Raw genomic sequence first — 16,309 nt, forward strand, 5'->3', positions numbered from 1 at the left:
TGTAATATAAGTAAAATTAAAAGAGTAAATCACTTTCGTAAAAAAACATGCAAATGAAAGCAAAACATAGCCGCTTTTTTATATAAGTACTAATAACAGTGGTGACATGCGATGCCTTAACTGCACACGGGGTTTTCATTGTTACAATAAACCTGAATGTTGTTCCAAGCACACAATACTTTGTGGATCTTGTCCGTTTGGCCCAAGTCACAGTATTCGTTGTTGAGCTGCATCTGGAAGTTCCACGTTGCTCTGGCGATGGCCATGTTCTCAATTTTATTCGTTACATTTTTGGACATAAAATCAGTAACTCGGGCGCATAAAGCAAAATACACCAAGACAAAGGCACACACACACACACACGCTCACATAATCTCAGACTGACACACAAGAGATGCGTGTGTAAAAAAATCGCGAATGGATCATCGATGGAGCTCTTAAGTAAGGGGCTCATGTTGCTGTGCAGGCGAGGCTTGCTGGTGGACCATTCACCCTGCGTCCAAGCAGCGCTCCGAGGGCGAGAAGGTCAGAGTTGGAGATGACCTCATCCTGGTCAGCATCTCCTCGGAGAGATACCTGGTACGAGTTTCCTCTCCTCCGCGTCACGTTTTACGTGGCCTCCTCCTTCTGCCCACAAGCATTTGCCCAATCATTCAGTTGCCCCTCGCTTGGGTGGAATTATTTATTTACTCTCATCCTCCTCTCCTCCCCCCTTGGGTGTATTTATGTATTTAGTCTCCCCCTTCCACGCCTCCGCCGAGTGGCGTCACGTTTCGACTGGCCTCCTTCCTCTGCTCACTAAGCATTTGCCCAATCATTCAATTGCTCCCTCGCTTGGGCGTAATTATTTATTAATGCACATCACAGTTAGATATTGTTTGCCTTCTGGATTCTGTTTCACGTAATGGTCTCTTGGCAACGCACAATATTTAAACCCGCATGCGTAAAAAAAAAATGGCGCGGGCGTGGAGGGGTGAATCACGTGTCAGTATGGCGTCTGTTGATAGGTGTTGATGTTTCTGCTGAATCTAAAATCTGTAATGTTTCTCCATTCGCATGAGTGTTGGGCAGTGCTCATCTTCATCAATGGCTTTAAGACAATCCCTGCAAAGGATGAGCACACTATTGACCTCCCTCTGACTGGTACTGAGTGATGGTGATATATTGTTTCTTGCTGCAGCTCAAAGATAAAGGAGGCTAAACATCCTTAGTATATTCCTAAGACTTGTACACATTTTTCTATATAATTGAACCTTGTTTTACGCGCACATGTGTCGAGGTTGAGGCTGGCATATCTGGCATAGTGTGTCTTGTGTATTGCTCTCAAAGAATTATGGCATGACTCGGGTAATCAAAGTGTCCTATGCTCACAAGAGCATTGGGGGATATTCATCTCTGTTGTGGCCATGGGCCAAAAGTGGAAATTCCTCATTCTCAGGCTTCCCAAAGGATAAACATTGGCGTCTGTACATAAAGCAATAAAAATGTACAGAATTTATTGCCCTTGGAGCAATAATGGGTAGAGTCGATATCTGATTGGGTTGAGCACTGTGATCACAGTGCCGCCTGGCCAAATGCTATAGCAGCGTTTGTGTGCGGCAATGATGTGATGCGACCGTCATTGATGTCCGCAGGGGAGATACTCCTGTTAACCCGCCCCTCTTCATCACGCGCTTGTCCCATCTCCTGCAGCATCTCTCGCACGCAAACGGCAGTCTCCACGTGGATGCCTCCTTCCAGCAGACACTGTGGAACGTGTCTCCTGTGTGCTCTGGGAGTGAGATGGCCCAAGGTATGTTCCCCACGTGTTATCATAGACCCCACGATTAATTCTAGATTTGAAGTTTTCGTGACTGAGAGATCACAATGTCCACGCCAGGAGGTCTCTCGGCTTCAGGTCCAGCGTGATAACCGTCACACCGCGGCAGCCTCTTAATGCCAATGCTCACGGACTCCAAAAACAAGTGCAGGTTTTGCGAGGACACACATCTCTTGCGCTCACCTCGGCTCGTGTCCGCCCGCTCCCCTTTGCCCTGGTCTTGGCGGCAGGCTACCTGATTGGAGGCGATGTGCTGAGGTTATTCCACGGCCACGATGAGTGCGTGACGGTGCCTCCGGCCGACCGTGGGGATGAGCACCGACGGTGAGAATGCAACATTCGGCACCCCGGGCGGGGGGGGGGGGTGGTTTAACGAAGGTCTGACTCACAGTAGGCCGATTGCGCGCAGTCTTTTTTTTCGCACGCGCAGCGACAGCGGCGGCGGCATCAGCTGCCGTTGGTCACTAAATCGCTGTGACGTTACTATGGCAATTGTGCCAGGCCTGGTGCACTTCAGGGTCTGCGTGGAGCAGCAGAAAAAATCGTCGGCACGAGGTCACTAGACGGACCCAGAAGTTGTGGGGTTAACAGGCCCGAGATGCGTCTGTGATCTTCATTACTGCGAAGAGGAAGGTGGTCAGGATATGTGCTTGTTAAACCAACCTCTTGTGAACTGTATGCTTATAATTATAATTCATTGCTTACTAATAGCATGGTTTAGAAGGCTATATTGACGACATTTGTCCGTGTGTTTAACGCCATTCAACTGCACACAATCATGCACAAGGAGCAGTCAAATGGATTTGAGATTTAAAATGTGCTATTTCAGGCCTGGATTATGCACTATGTGTGGGTCCGAATACTATTAAATTTGCATTGACCCAAACAACTACCAAGAATTGCGAACGTGGGCATTGCTCATTCTGTATGAACACTCAAGACTCAGAGAACCAGCCTTAAAGCACTTCTAGAATTCTTAAAGTACATTGTTAATGTTTGACACTCTGAGAGGCAGACTGATTCACCATTAGGATTCTGTGTTGATGCCCAAAGCCCATTTAACCAAGCGAAGTCACCATTAGGAGTCTTACATTCATTATTAATATAAACATATCAAATAACCATTACAGTAATGCACCCTAATGCTTTTTAGGATTCAGTGTTAATACTCAAAGTTCAAAGAGCCAGACAAAGGCACACTTAGAAATGTTAGGTTAATTTCGGAGGGTCTGAGAGTCAGACTTGGGCATTTTTAGCATTCTTTCGGCTCATGGTTAATGCCTGAGGCTTATGCAACCAGACCGAAGGCACCACGAAAACACGTGTTGGCTCTGTGTTAATACCGGAGGCTCAGAGTAAAAGTCACCCTTAGGATTCTTGATGTTCAATGTTAATCCCTCATTATGAAGACAATCATCATAACCTCGGTGTCCGCTTTCGTTTGCACTAATTCTAGCTGCGTGTATTATTGCATCCTCTTCAAGCCTTTTTCGGTGTTGAGATTGTGTGAACTTCCACACCTGCCTGTCTCTTCCTTGAAGGGGAGACTGACAGCATAGGGTTAGAGGGGCAAGAGGACTGTCTACGTGAAAGGTGGCAAGGGGGGGGGGGCGGGGGTTGCTGCCTTCTCCGGCCCCGCTTCCATTGCGAGTGACACGGCGTTGCTAAAAGGGACGTTAAACGCCACCGTCACCACGGCTCGCCTCAACTCGCCGCCCCATTTGTGTCACTCGGGCACACTTTTGTCGGACTCGGTGGAGTGGGCATGCAGCCAACACGGCACTGCGTGCACCCATGAATGCTGCAAATTTCTTGACACGTACACACAAATCTCACGAAACATATTGTCATGCGAAATCTATTGTCGGTTACCCATTTGTTCTTGCTCGGGGCGTGATGGCGCACGCTTGTAAAGCGTCGTGTTTGAGGTTGAGCTGGTAGGTAGGTCACGTAGATTTATTTGTGTGCGCCACTCCCAAACTGCCCAGTCGTGTGATGCCTCGCTGACCTCTCGCTGTAGACTGTCGATGTTTATGCAACGTACGCGTACACTTTTTCGCAAGCACTCCATCCCTTTCCCATTCAAAAATACTCTTTAAACAAATTGGGTATACGTTCGTGAAGTCACACATGCTAAGCAAGTTACGGGGTTGTGTTTGGCCCGCATGGCTGTAGCATTGCTTAACTGTCACCACCAAAGTTTACAAGTTTCCGAAGGGTACTGGCTGCATGATGGATCGTTTTTAAAGGGCACACAGTGGCCTACAAACCCGTACTATTTATGATGCAGAGTCGGAAAAGCATATTTAAAACGGATGCATTACATCTCGTTAAGAACACACTTCTATCATACCTGGACCTTCCAAACCTGCAACCTGGACCACCGTCTGAACATACGGACATTGCTCTTTTAGACGGGAGCACGATTTCTATATATACCTGGACTTAACACACAGTTAATCCCTAAGTGTGTGAATGTGTTTACTGCTTACATATTATATGGTGGGTGGTGAGGTCGCTTTTAGAACAATACGCTGCAATATAGGCCACCTGTATTTGATTCCTGACCATGCATAGCATTGGCAGTCGATCTGTGAACTATTAATTATGGAATGTAGGCCATACGGGGGATATTTGTCTTTGTGTTTAGTACATCTGTGTGTATGTGTATTTGTGCATGGGGGATCTTTGTTTTTATTTTATTTAAGTGTGCATGTGTGTTTACTCGTGAGAGGGACGATGATGTGATGTGCAACACGCACATACATAATGCATTGCGTACATAACACACGTGCTCACATAAACACCCACGCTGCAACGTGTATACAACACACATACACTGAATTATATTGGCTTGATACTTTAAAACATTTCTATATTCCTTTGGCAACTTTGGTGACTCGGGCCACTCTTGAAAATGAGACTCATCCTTGTCTCTTGAGTTCTCACCTAATTTAAAAAAAATAAACTTGAAACTTGAAACGTAAACTGGCTTGTGAAATGGGCTGCGCCCTCACTTGGACCAACTCAGCCTAATATTAGCACCTGATGCTCTGTGTGTTCCATTCATATGGGAAACTTATCGACTTTGGTGGTGGTGATGATGATGATTTGACCACACACTTCATGCAACAGTGTTTTGCATTTAAAGCACTCACCTAGATTTCTATTGGCCGTACCTATAACAATCAACGAACAAGAAATTACGAGAGCATTACAGTTAACTGCTCCTGAGAATATACATCTAAATCTCAGTCTCATTTTTTATGGTGAATCGTACCAACTTAATGTTGCATGGGGGGGGGGGGGGTGGGGAAAGCTCGCGCTGCAGATTAGGGAAAGCGCTAAACTTTCCTGCACGATATCTGACCTGTAAGCTATGACCCTTGTTTGGCTTTGACGGGTACTGCTCCTAGCGAGTAGAACGTGCCTTCATTAGCCCCCACTCTGACCACTGCCACCTACGAGGGTTCAGCGAAGCTTAATACAGTGCTTGACAAAACCCCATAATTTTGGCTTTGTCAGTCAGGAAGCCGGAGCTAAATTTAAAGGAGAATATTTTGACTTGACTGTATTTGCACTGCTGAGCTGAAGTAATTGGAATGACGACCTTTTAACCCGACGGCTCGCACTGCCTGGGGCCGACTTGACACACTTTCACCGCCGCTGGGCTTAGCACCCCCGAATAATTAGGCTTCCCAATGCCGTACATTGCGACGCAATGCAGAGCCCGATGCTTCGTCACAATGCAGCACAAAGTACAGTACTGTACAGCGATGCCCTATGAAAGATTACCCTCAGAACCGTGCTATACATTTGAGTGATCGATCGAAGTCTCTGCGTAACCTCGGTGCACACCAATTGAGGAGAAACATTTTCCTGTCGAAAAAACATTACGCATTGTGATGCAATGGAATGCAAGTGGTTTCTCTGCTCCACAAAAGGGTGAATCTGGAACAGTAATTTGGTTCATTGCCACCATGGTTCCTCCAGTGCAAACCCTCCTATAAGAAACACGCACACGTTGGCCCAAGCATTGACATTGCTGATGCTTGTGGATTATGTTTTAATTTGCTTATAAACTAATTTTTACATTAGTGAGCTCCTTATTTATTCCCTTAAACAACATTTTTCTTTTTTTTAAGTGTCAAATGCGGAACAAGAACAAACACATGTGTAATGGTTGCTCATTTCCATTGCAGGGCACGAGGCTGTGGCACAAATTTGACTTTCACTCTAAAAATTTCCACATTCCTATCACTGGGACCAAAGTAGGATCGTAGGATTATAGTCCGACCTGTGAGGAACGATGGGCTATAGCCGACTCCCGGTTGGGATTTGAACTCGTGCATCTGATGAGGAGGGTCAACAGCAGAAAGCTTCGCCGAGTTTCCAGACACTTTGTGTCAGAGGTTCATGCTGGATGTGATTGCTCAATTCTCGAGGAATGGCTCGTTGTGTCAGAGGAATCTGGAGCACCTATAGAAAACCCTCCCATCTGAGAGGGAACGGTGGTGCAAAATCGACGCAGATAGATCAAAAACATATTTGCTCCATTGGAACCTCATTTGCCAGTAAAAAACATGATAATTGGCGCCTTTTGGCGTCATCTGATCCAACCTATGTGAGACTAGGCTCTAAGGAAAGATGTCTCGGGTGTGGACCAATCAACTTCAAGGACAGTGCATACATTATCAGAGTTATGTTTTTTGTTTGCATTATGACTGCAGGTATTGTGGTCTATGCAAACATGACTACTTGTAAAAAATGTGTCAGTTTTGTTGCCAGATAGAAGGGTAAAAAACCAATTATAACATATTTGCTGTACTACCTCATACAGGTCTGTTGGTAGTCCTGCCGGTTGGTGGATCGCAAACAAAATGAATTGTGCACAATCCTCCGGGCCTCCTGACCACAGTTCTGGGTTACAGCTACGTGCCACGCGCACCCAGCACAACAAACACACACATACATAAATACACAATTCTTAAGAGAGCTGGCTCGATCAAATGGCACGTGACCCATCCGGAGGGTAAAAGCGAAAGTCACCCTTGGCTGTGAGCTTCATTGATTTTTGCCCGGCATGACAAACGAGGTGGACGGCCGGGGGAGAGAGAGAGAGAGAGCCGTGGCGCGTCCGTAATGCGGCGCTGCATCAGAAACTTCACCCCCTGGGCGGTGCGCTCAGCGATGTGGCACTCTGTGCGCGCTGTACGGGGATGACCGCCCCCCCTTCCCCCCCGTGTTGTCATTCCCGGTGCGAGAGGGCGGCAGAGGAAACAATCTGCGGGTGGCACGGCGTTTGTTCTGCGGTTGCGGTTTGTGGGGAGCTGAGTCGCGTGGCGAATGAAGAGATAGCTGTGACTGGTGAATGCATGCGCGCAGAGAAGGCAGGTGGCAAACGTGCCGTGCGGTGTGCCTCCGATTATCGTGGTTGGTTACATACGGTGTGAAAGAAGTTCAATGTTTGCAGAATTCTAGATTTGAAGCTTTCGTGACTGCAAGAATTCATACTCTTAGTTCTTTCGGTAAAGTCACGTAGGTAAAAAATGAAATTAAAATTAATAAAAATAAAATAAAAATCACGACGTTTCGGAGGCAACACAAGTCTCCGTCATCAGGTGGGACCGTCACAGCCAGATTTGCTGTGTTGCCTCCGAAACGTCGTGATTTTTTTTTTTTCATTTTTTACCTACGTGACTTTACCGAAAGAACTAAGAGTATGTTTGCAGAATGTTGGACGCCGCTGTTGATTTTTTTTCTCGCTCAAAGTACAGTATAGCTTTCGAGGCAAATGAATAAATTAGAGACGCTGTAACTAGCCCCATAGCCGTAAGTATCTGAGAGAAGGCATTATAATGTACAGCCCTTTATCAATCTGCTGCAGGATGATGGCCCTCCCCCACACCGTGTCCACCATGTTTGTTGATTGACCATACTTCACCACACTGGTCAGTGCCGGTTGGTGAAGTGGATGCCGGAAGACAAGCTCAGAAGTCAGAAGCATTGAGGTTGTTCTTTGAAGACATCTCACTGCACGCACATAGACCCATTATAACGATTAGTCAGGTCCTTCGTTGCTTTATTTATATTGTTTTTTTATGTTGCTCGCGCTAAATAATTGTCGGCAGAGTAGGCTGCGGGCTTGGGAGTCTTTGGAAGAGTGCCATGTTTTTAAAATATACACTCAAAGCATGACCACAGATCTTCCCAGTGACATCTACGGTTGCATATGCTAGACATGCCGCTAAAGAATCCAGTTTTACATTTCAGAATAGCAGCAAAGGTTACGTGTCTGCCCCCATTCCCCATCGCATGTCTGCAAGTATTAGGCGCATGTCTCTGCTTCGTGTTTTTGCAGATCTATGAAACGCATCGCACCTGGTGTGCGAAAATTACAATAACGTCTGGCAATAAATGTGACCCACATTAACCCTTACGAATTCTGTGCATCTCGCTTACATGCCTGGGAGGGCTGGTGCCATAATTATTTATTGGCACTGTGTTTATCCTGTGGGGGTTCAGTTAAAATATCGTGAGGCTAAATGAATGTTGCGCTGCTGCATAAAGTAGAGCATTTACAGCGTTGAGTTTGGCAAGAGTGCAGCGGTTGATGGGCTGGAGGTGGCATCCTCATTTGCTCCGCATGCTAATTGCTTAAGTTTAATTTTCGATTTAAAGCTTTCGTGACTGCAGGGATTCATCTTCTTGATTCTTTCGGTAAAGTCACGTAGAATGGAAATAATAAAATAATAAAAAGAAAACATAATTCTCACGACGTTTCGGCCACAACGCAAGCAGCCGTCCTCAGGTGGAGAACAGGTCTGTCGAGAAGACAGAGTCTGAAGACATCTCACTGCACGCACACAGACTCTGTCTTCTCGACAGACCTGTTCTCCACCTGAGGACGGCTGCTTGCGTTGTGGCCGAAACGTCGTGAGAATTATTTTATTAAGTTTTATTTTTATTATTTTATTATTTCCATTCTACGTGACTTTACCGAAAGAACCAAGAAGATGCTTAAGTTTAGTTTTGGTGAACATCTATTTGTTGTTTTGCTTTGGCTGCGTAGTGGGCCAAGGAGCTGATACGAGCCGGAGTGCTGTTGTTAAATTAAATGCTTTTGTTGTTTCGCTTTGATATGAAAATGTGATTGGGATTTTAGCGATAATAACCTTGCCCTGTGGCTATAACAGCAAAGCAAAGTGTCTTCATGCTCAAATAAGAAATCGGCTGGCTCTGAGCCAACATGGATGAACATTGCCCACTACTGATTTGAACGTGGGGATCAATGACTATTTTGTTCCACGTGACCCGTTGGCAATTCTTATCTATCCATCTTTGCCTCGGCTTGGCCTAAACGACTGCACAGAAGTGGGGGGGGGGGGGGAAGAAAGGGGAGCGGGCACCCCACGCCATTCCGTGGCCACCTCGGCCCCTCCGTTCAGTAACCCCGCTCACGTGACCTCGCACTTCTCCGCATGCGATCGAGCGGCCACAGGCAACGCACGCGTCTTTATTTTCGCTATTCATCGGCATCCTTTAGCCAGTGACCAGTTCGGGCATAGGGTGAAGAAAGGGCCCGTTTCTGTTGACTCTACACAGAATACGGAGCAGTTCCACATTCGGGAATGGTCTTTGAGTGACAAGGCCACATAACTGCAACATGCTTTCAAATGGCTCTCACCACGAGCACACGATTGCCCTCTCACACTGTACGTAGATGGTTTGGCATATATCTTGTACTATTTATATGTTTATAGACGTAGCTAACCCTGTTGAACTAGACCGCATTCAGTGTAAATCCACATTCTTTCGAATGTGCAGTCATTGGAGGATGGTCTAAGACGATCAATCTGCTACAGATGAGAAACCCAGGATCTCAGCTGCCCGTGGCTCCATCACTCTGGCTGTGGGCTAACATTTGTGGGTTTGTATTTGGGGTCGTGGGTTCCTGTTAAGGTTTGTGTTGAGGCGCATATTGAGCTTGTGGGTTTGTCTTGCAGCTGCACATACAGTATTGCCCTCTGTGCGGCTGCGTGATCAGTGAAAATTAGTAAAATCGTCATAGGAAACGTGGTGTCTCTGACATTCAAGTGAACGTCACTCGTGTACTTGTTAGACAGTCACATGTATGCACAGTATTAATATAATGCACTTATAAAGGGCTGCACCCGAGCTACTTCACTCTTGGTATTGCACGGAGAGACAGAATGAGTAACAAATGTATCGGAGAACAAACGCAAATCGGACAGAACGTGTTGACTATTATGAAATGTAAGTGGGCTCGGTCAAGTCTTAACTAAACTGGTTTTATTTTAGAAGCGACCTCGCTCAACAAAGTGGCTTATCACGTGGAAATTTATAGCAGGCAAGCAATCTGAACGCATGCCTATAAGTGTGGAGGGAAAACCCGGAGGACCCGGAGAAAAATCCACGTAACCATGGGGGGAATATGCAAATTCCAGATGTACAGTCGTGGGGGTCAGGACCGAATCCATGACCTCCTGCATATCAGGCGAGAGAGACAACATCTCGCTACCACGGCGCCCCGAGAGGGGATTACGTCACTAGAAGGGATAATGGCCGGTGGTCATGACTAACCACAGATTGGCAAAGGAAGGAATGCTCCAGAGAAAGGGAGTTCACTGCGGAGATGGAGCAATGACATTAGCTTGTGTGCAGGGACTAGATGAATTGTTGAGAGATGGTGATGGCTTCAAGAGCCCTTCATCCAGTTGTGGATAGATAATGGCTGATGATGCCTTCACTGCAGAGCACCTCTTATGAACACAGTTAGCTATGTACGGTGCTAAAGAAGTTCAACATACATACAGAGCAGTTTGGTGACTCCCCTGAAAATCACAACTGACAATATAAACTGATTTAAATAACTATTAACGCTCCTGTTGGACAGCCTAGGACACACAAGCTCAGTAAGCAACTGCTCAATAACACCCATTTGTCTTTAGGTTATCTTACTTTTAAAAAAAAATAAGCCACCTGTTCCATGTTGCTCTTGTTGGGGACACGTATGAAGGTTGAGGTGACCTGCAGGATGCCCTTTTGTTGCTACAGAGCCTGATTTTTATATTGTTGGAAATTCAACTTCCTCTGCGACCCGAGTCGGTCGCTTTGACAGCAGCAGAGCGCATGGCCGCTCGTACTACTCTTTGCCCCACGCCGGTGACGTTAACGTCAAATATTAATGCGCAGGTGTCTCATCTGCTTTGAGTGGCACAAATAGGTACGGGCGAGGGGGAGAGGGAGGCGATGGGCGAGAATAATCTTCCGCAGCGTGAAGTGCGGCCCGCATTTAATAATGGGCTTCGATATCCGTGACAGTAATCTCACTTTCCGTGCGTCACACCGCGTGGGACATTTGCTCACGTGACTGGGATCCGATGCGCAAGAAGGGCGGAACGCTGTATTGCCCCTCGCCGTGCTCGCTTGGGGATGCTACCGCAATGTTGGCAAGACGCATTTGACCATTGGACGGCCTTTGTGCTCGGGGCAGAAAGGGCCGGCGCTCTCTTGTTGCTGTGCGCGAGAGGACTTAAAGAGAGCGATGAGTGGAGCTCGAGGAAGAACCACATGTCCTTGGAACGGTGGAGAACTATTTTTTATGGATGTACCAGTGAGAGGCAGAGTGGGGGCATAAGGCAGGGAGTGGGGGGAAGGGAGTGCGCTGGTGTTGAGATTAGGCATCTCCAAATCTGCATGGCTCAGCTGAACATGATAGTTCAACATCGCACGCATGCAGCCAAATGTACATTGCAGAGCTTCACATGCAGTGTGTGCAACTTGATTATAAAATGAGAAAAGAGCAATAACCTGCAGATGGTGACGATAAATCACCATCCACTTACTTCATGTGCATGCTGCTGAAAGTTTACCGTGTGTACAATCTATGGAGAGACCTGCTCTTTTAATTTAATTCCGATGTGTCCATACCACAAAAGTAATTAGAATGAATAATACTAATAACTTTTAAAATGTTCAAATTTTTAAATAAAAAAGCCTTAAAATTGATAAATAATTGTAAACATAAATTATCATAATTCGCCATGATCTATCCTCTGCAGGATCATTGCCGACCCAAGCCATCATTAGACCTCCTTTGCCAGTACCAAAATATAATAAAAGGTGGTTTCCCCTTTTTTCTGCCAACAAAACTGAAACCTTTGTACGAGGATTCATGTCTGCATTAACCACAATACTTGCAGTCAAAATGCAAACAAAACACACTATGATAATATAAGCATTGTCCTTGAAACTGATTGGTCCACACCAAGGGACGGCTTTATTTTGAGCCTCGACCCAATTGGTGCTCGACCAGAGGACGCCAAAAGGGGTACAGCTCAAAGACAATGCCTTATCAAAGTAATGAGGGCTCGGGGTGAGCATCTACATCATTAGACCTCCTTTGCCAGTACCAAGCCATCTCCATCCATTGCAGTTGTGCAATGCAAAGATCCACCGAGCTCCAGCACACGATGTGAACTCGTCTCTACATCTGCACAGTTGCGCTATCTGGTGTCTTACCTTCTTAATATTCCCAGCTCAGTTATTCGCCTTGAACACAACCATCATCCCTTCTAGTAACGTGTTCTGTACAAGCCCATGTCATTATTTTTTGCTCGTAATAACGATTGCAGTTTGTAAGGCGCATTTCATCCATCGATCCCAATGCACCACCAGGGCGAATGGGGCACAACTAGGGCGTGAAGGCCAATTTAGAGAGGTGAGTTTTCATACTCTCGTGACTCTGATTGCCCTGTTTACCAAAGGCAAAGCGTCCCATAGGCCGGGAGCTGCACTAGAAGATGGCAATCCAACGATCTCAAACTCAGGGACCTCGTTGGAGAATATAAAGGGAGCAGTTCCTGCAAATATTGTGGGGCCAAGCCATAAAGAGCCTTGTAGCTCAGCAGCAGGATCATACGGCCCACTGGAAGCTTGGCTGGTAGCCAGGGTCGTGGACAAGAGGACAGGTGTGAGATGTGCTTGCGCAATGGTTTCGGCGTAAGTACTCTAGCAGCTGCATTCTGAACGAGCTGAAGTGAAGCCAGCACCTCACTTGGAATCCCGTAATGGTGTTGCGCTGCAGTAATTGAGTCGGGAGAACGCACAAAAAGCACGGGCCAGCGTCTCTAAGTCAATAGGCGGCAGGATAAAGGGGCGCAGCCTGGCAATGTTTCTTAGGTGGAAGAACGGAGTTCTAACACCAACGATACATGCGCCTCAAGGACTGGTCGAATCAAACACCAAGATTTCTAACCTCCAATGTTGGGCAGACATTGTGACCATCTATCAATAAATGTGGCGAACTGGTTTTAGATAACTGCAGAGGGGAGCCAATGAATATGGTCTCAGTGTTGTCGGCATTTAGTAAAACAAACATGTGCTGTTTGAATAACTTTGGCCAGAGTGTGTCTCACACTCTGCCATGTATCTTTGACTGTAGCAATAATATTATTATCTTGTTACTTTCTTCACGTAACCTCAGTGTAGCTGGTCCATTTGCGTAATTTTTTATATTCCACATTTGTATTTGATCTTGATTGCGAGGGATTGATGACTGCACCAATTTCCGCCAAGTCACATTCCTCATCGCACACCATTGAGGTGAAGCATAATCGTTTTTTTAATGTTTATTAGACTTTTCCAGAATCCGATTGAAAAGTTGTATGTGGCCGATGGTAGAGAAACCTTTCCTAAACCCTGGTTTGTTCATGTGCTTGGTTGGCCTCTAAATATTCCATAATTGTGTTCCCAGTTACCTTTGTAAACAATTTTTATTTTTTATTCTTGTAGTTCATCATCCTCTTTGAATAGAATAATGATTGAGGCATCATTCTACGAGTGAGGTTCATTTCTGTGTAAGCATTTACTAAATTGGTCGCCTGAATAATGTGTGCAAACAAGTGGTTCTATTTCTTCGCTAATGTCCACAGTGATACCATCTACTCTTTGAGCTTTTCCTCTTTTTATACTGTGCATCCCAGGTGGGCTTTAAAATGAGGTCAAATGATCGGCCATTCACAAACGTTAGTTGTTAAGGAGAGATCTAGAAAATAACACATTGTGGAGAGAGAATCTTTTAAAAAATATCCCAGGAATAAAACCGTTGTGCAGATGATGAAGAAGAGGAATAAGATCCAGGGATGTCACCAGAAGACACAAAAACTGCCCTTTGCAAAAGAAACATAAAATAACGTTAAAGTGCAAATTCGTTATTTGACATAAAAATTTTTGAAAAACGCAGTTAAGCGAAAACAAACCAGAATGCGATTTGGATAACATCGCATTCAAGAACGCAGCCTTAGGATCCTTTGGTGGCAGTCGCTCGAGGCTTGAGTATCGCGCGGTTTTTCAGATAAATTAGGAATCCTTTTACAAGGGCCGTCTATTTGCTGATAGCGGAAGTCACGGACGTCGGTCCCCAGGGAGGAATGTAGCAATTACCTCGTCGCGATATAACACGGGGGACCCGCGTTGAGGACATCGTGGTGTGCTGGCAGCCCCTTGGATTGAAGGTGCCCCGATTGTAAAACTCGCACGTCGCCAGCGCTCGACTTGCCGCGATGTCATTTTTCACGACACCAGGTGTGACGATTGTGAGTTTCCCGTGACATTGTGATTGCGGATTTGTGTTGCGTCGTTTTTTGTTGTTGTGCTCTGCTGTGCTTCCAGTCCGAATGGAGGTTATTTAACAGTTCTTCAACTGCGGTTCACTGAGCACGAGTCTTCTAATCATTGCCACGTTTCAATCTATACCACTTATAACACATTAATTGATTACAATTCATTACAATTAGTTAAATGAACTATGAAATGATGATGTCAAATTGCCATGGCATTTTTTTGAAAACCACAAATTGCATTGGTAATATGGATTTATCCAAAACATTGATGATAGAAATATTGACTTAAAGCTTTCGTGACTGCAGGAATTCATACGCTTTGGGTCTTTCGGTAAAGTCCCAAAGAGTATTGATGATAGAGTTTGTTGTTTCATAAATAGACACAATAACGGTCCACTCTTGTTAAAAAAAATTACGTGTTATATAATATAAATATATCATGTATTTGTCGAAAAAAATAATCACTTGAGTCTCAAGTCCCCTTTAGATGAGGATCTTGCTTTGTGATGTTGGTCCATTTCCTCTGGAAACTCACACAGTTTTGGAATTAACACTAACAAAAAAATCCACAACAGCCTACATCCAGTTGCGCTCACGACAGAGACATCCTTCACGAATGTGTGCTGTAGGTCCGCATGCACAGTGCTGGCTTGCTTGCTTCGCTTGCTGCCACCCGTCAGTGACACCGCGACGTTAGGGGATCAAAGGCAAGGTGGAGTGGGCCTTGCAGGGGTGGCATGAGGTTCTGTGGGAAGAGGGGGAGGAGGAGGGGGAGCGGGCGCGAGCATCGGGTGGAATCCTCAGCATCATGTGACCGCCGCGCGGTGATTGCCCCTTGGCTGGTTTGGTTGCGACCCTTTTCTGTCATTAGGGGCTTACCAGTGAGCTGGGAGATTGCTGGGACAGCCGCTCCAAAAAAATCTGAAAAAATAGCCACCCCCCATGTATCAGTTTCAAATAACAAATCGGGCTGCAGGCGCACTAATAACGTACAGAGGGCGTGACTGCAGACACGGAGGCTCACACTAAAGGAAGCCCCCACGTTGCTGTCATCAGAGATTAATGACCCGGCGAGTTGGATTCTGACTTAATTAACATAGCTGAGATAGGACGTTAGCGTTAACGGCGTGACGGGTGCCTTGGTTTATATGTATTAAAAAAATGGTCTCAGGCCTCCGATAAGTTTTCACGAACGCCATCCTTTGCATGGGCTGCACTGGGACGATGTGGGCAAACATTGGAGCCCCACGTCTGGGCCAGGGGAATATCTGATCCGCGCCACACGAAGCTGCCGATGCACCGAGCGCTGTCATCGGCAGCTCGCTGGGTGCGTCTCTGACGGGCTCGCCTGTTTTTAGCTGAATGAGCCCCGCCAGCCGATGGTGATCTGAGATACGTACCGAAGGGGCACTGAAATAGATCATGGAAATAGGCTTGGGGCTTGAGCACTACTTGGCGAGAGTTTGCGCTTCCTATTCAGAAGGCCTACGTGTGCAATCACACCTATCCCTGTGTGGTTGATAAAATGGGGATAATTTTGTGGGAAGTTAGCAGTGGTTGTCCTTACAAGAGACTCTCCTTTGAACAGGGAGACTTCGGAAGTTTAAGCGATGGAATATTTGACAAGCTCGGTAGTCATGACACGTGTAGCGCTGCCTGGACAATCTGCGAGGACCTCTTGAGGACCACCCAAGAGGACCTCTTGGCCACCTAACCACTGCCCGTTGTGTGCATTCACTGCTTGCCACGTGCCACAACACGAGGCACACATGAGTGAGTCAGAGTGTGCACCACTCACACCTGGCAACTGGTGGTTATCCCCCTCTGCTCTCATGAGTCACAT

At 46.2% G+C, this 16,309-nt stretch overlaps 1 protein-coding gene across 1 annotated transcript in view; it reads left to right on the forward strand.

Annotated features, from left to right (window-relative positions):
* Positions 1 to 16,309, forward strand: part of LOC144720153 (ryanodine receptor 2-like) — a 289,470-nt gene that overhangs the window by 27,478 nt on the left and 245,683 nt on the right. Inside the window, exons 5-7 of the mRNA XM_078596660.1 lie at positions 467 to 579; positions 1,693 to 1,792; positions 2,050 to 2,143. Coding sequence (XP_078452786.1) covers positions 467 to 579; positions 1,693 to 1,792; positions 2,050 to 2,143 — 307 coding nt within the window. The remainder of the gene's footprint in view (positions 1 to 466; positions 580 to 1,692; positions 1,793 to 2,049; positions 2,144 to 16,309) is intronic.

This window comes from Lampetra planeri, chromosome 7 (assembly GCF_965212315.1).
Source record: "Lampetra planeri chromosome 7, kcLamPlan1.2.h2, whole genome shotgun sequence".
Lineage (NCBI taxonomy): Eukaryota > Metazoa > Chordata > Hyperoartia > Petromyzontiformes > Petromyzontidae > Lampetra > Lampetra planeri.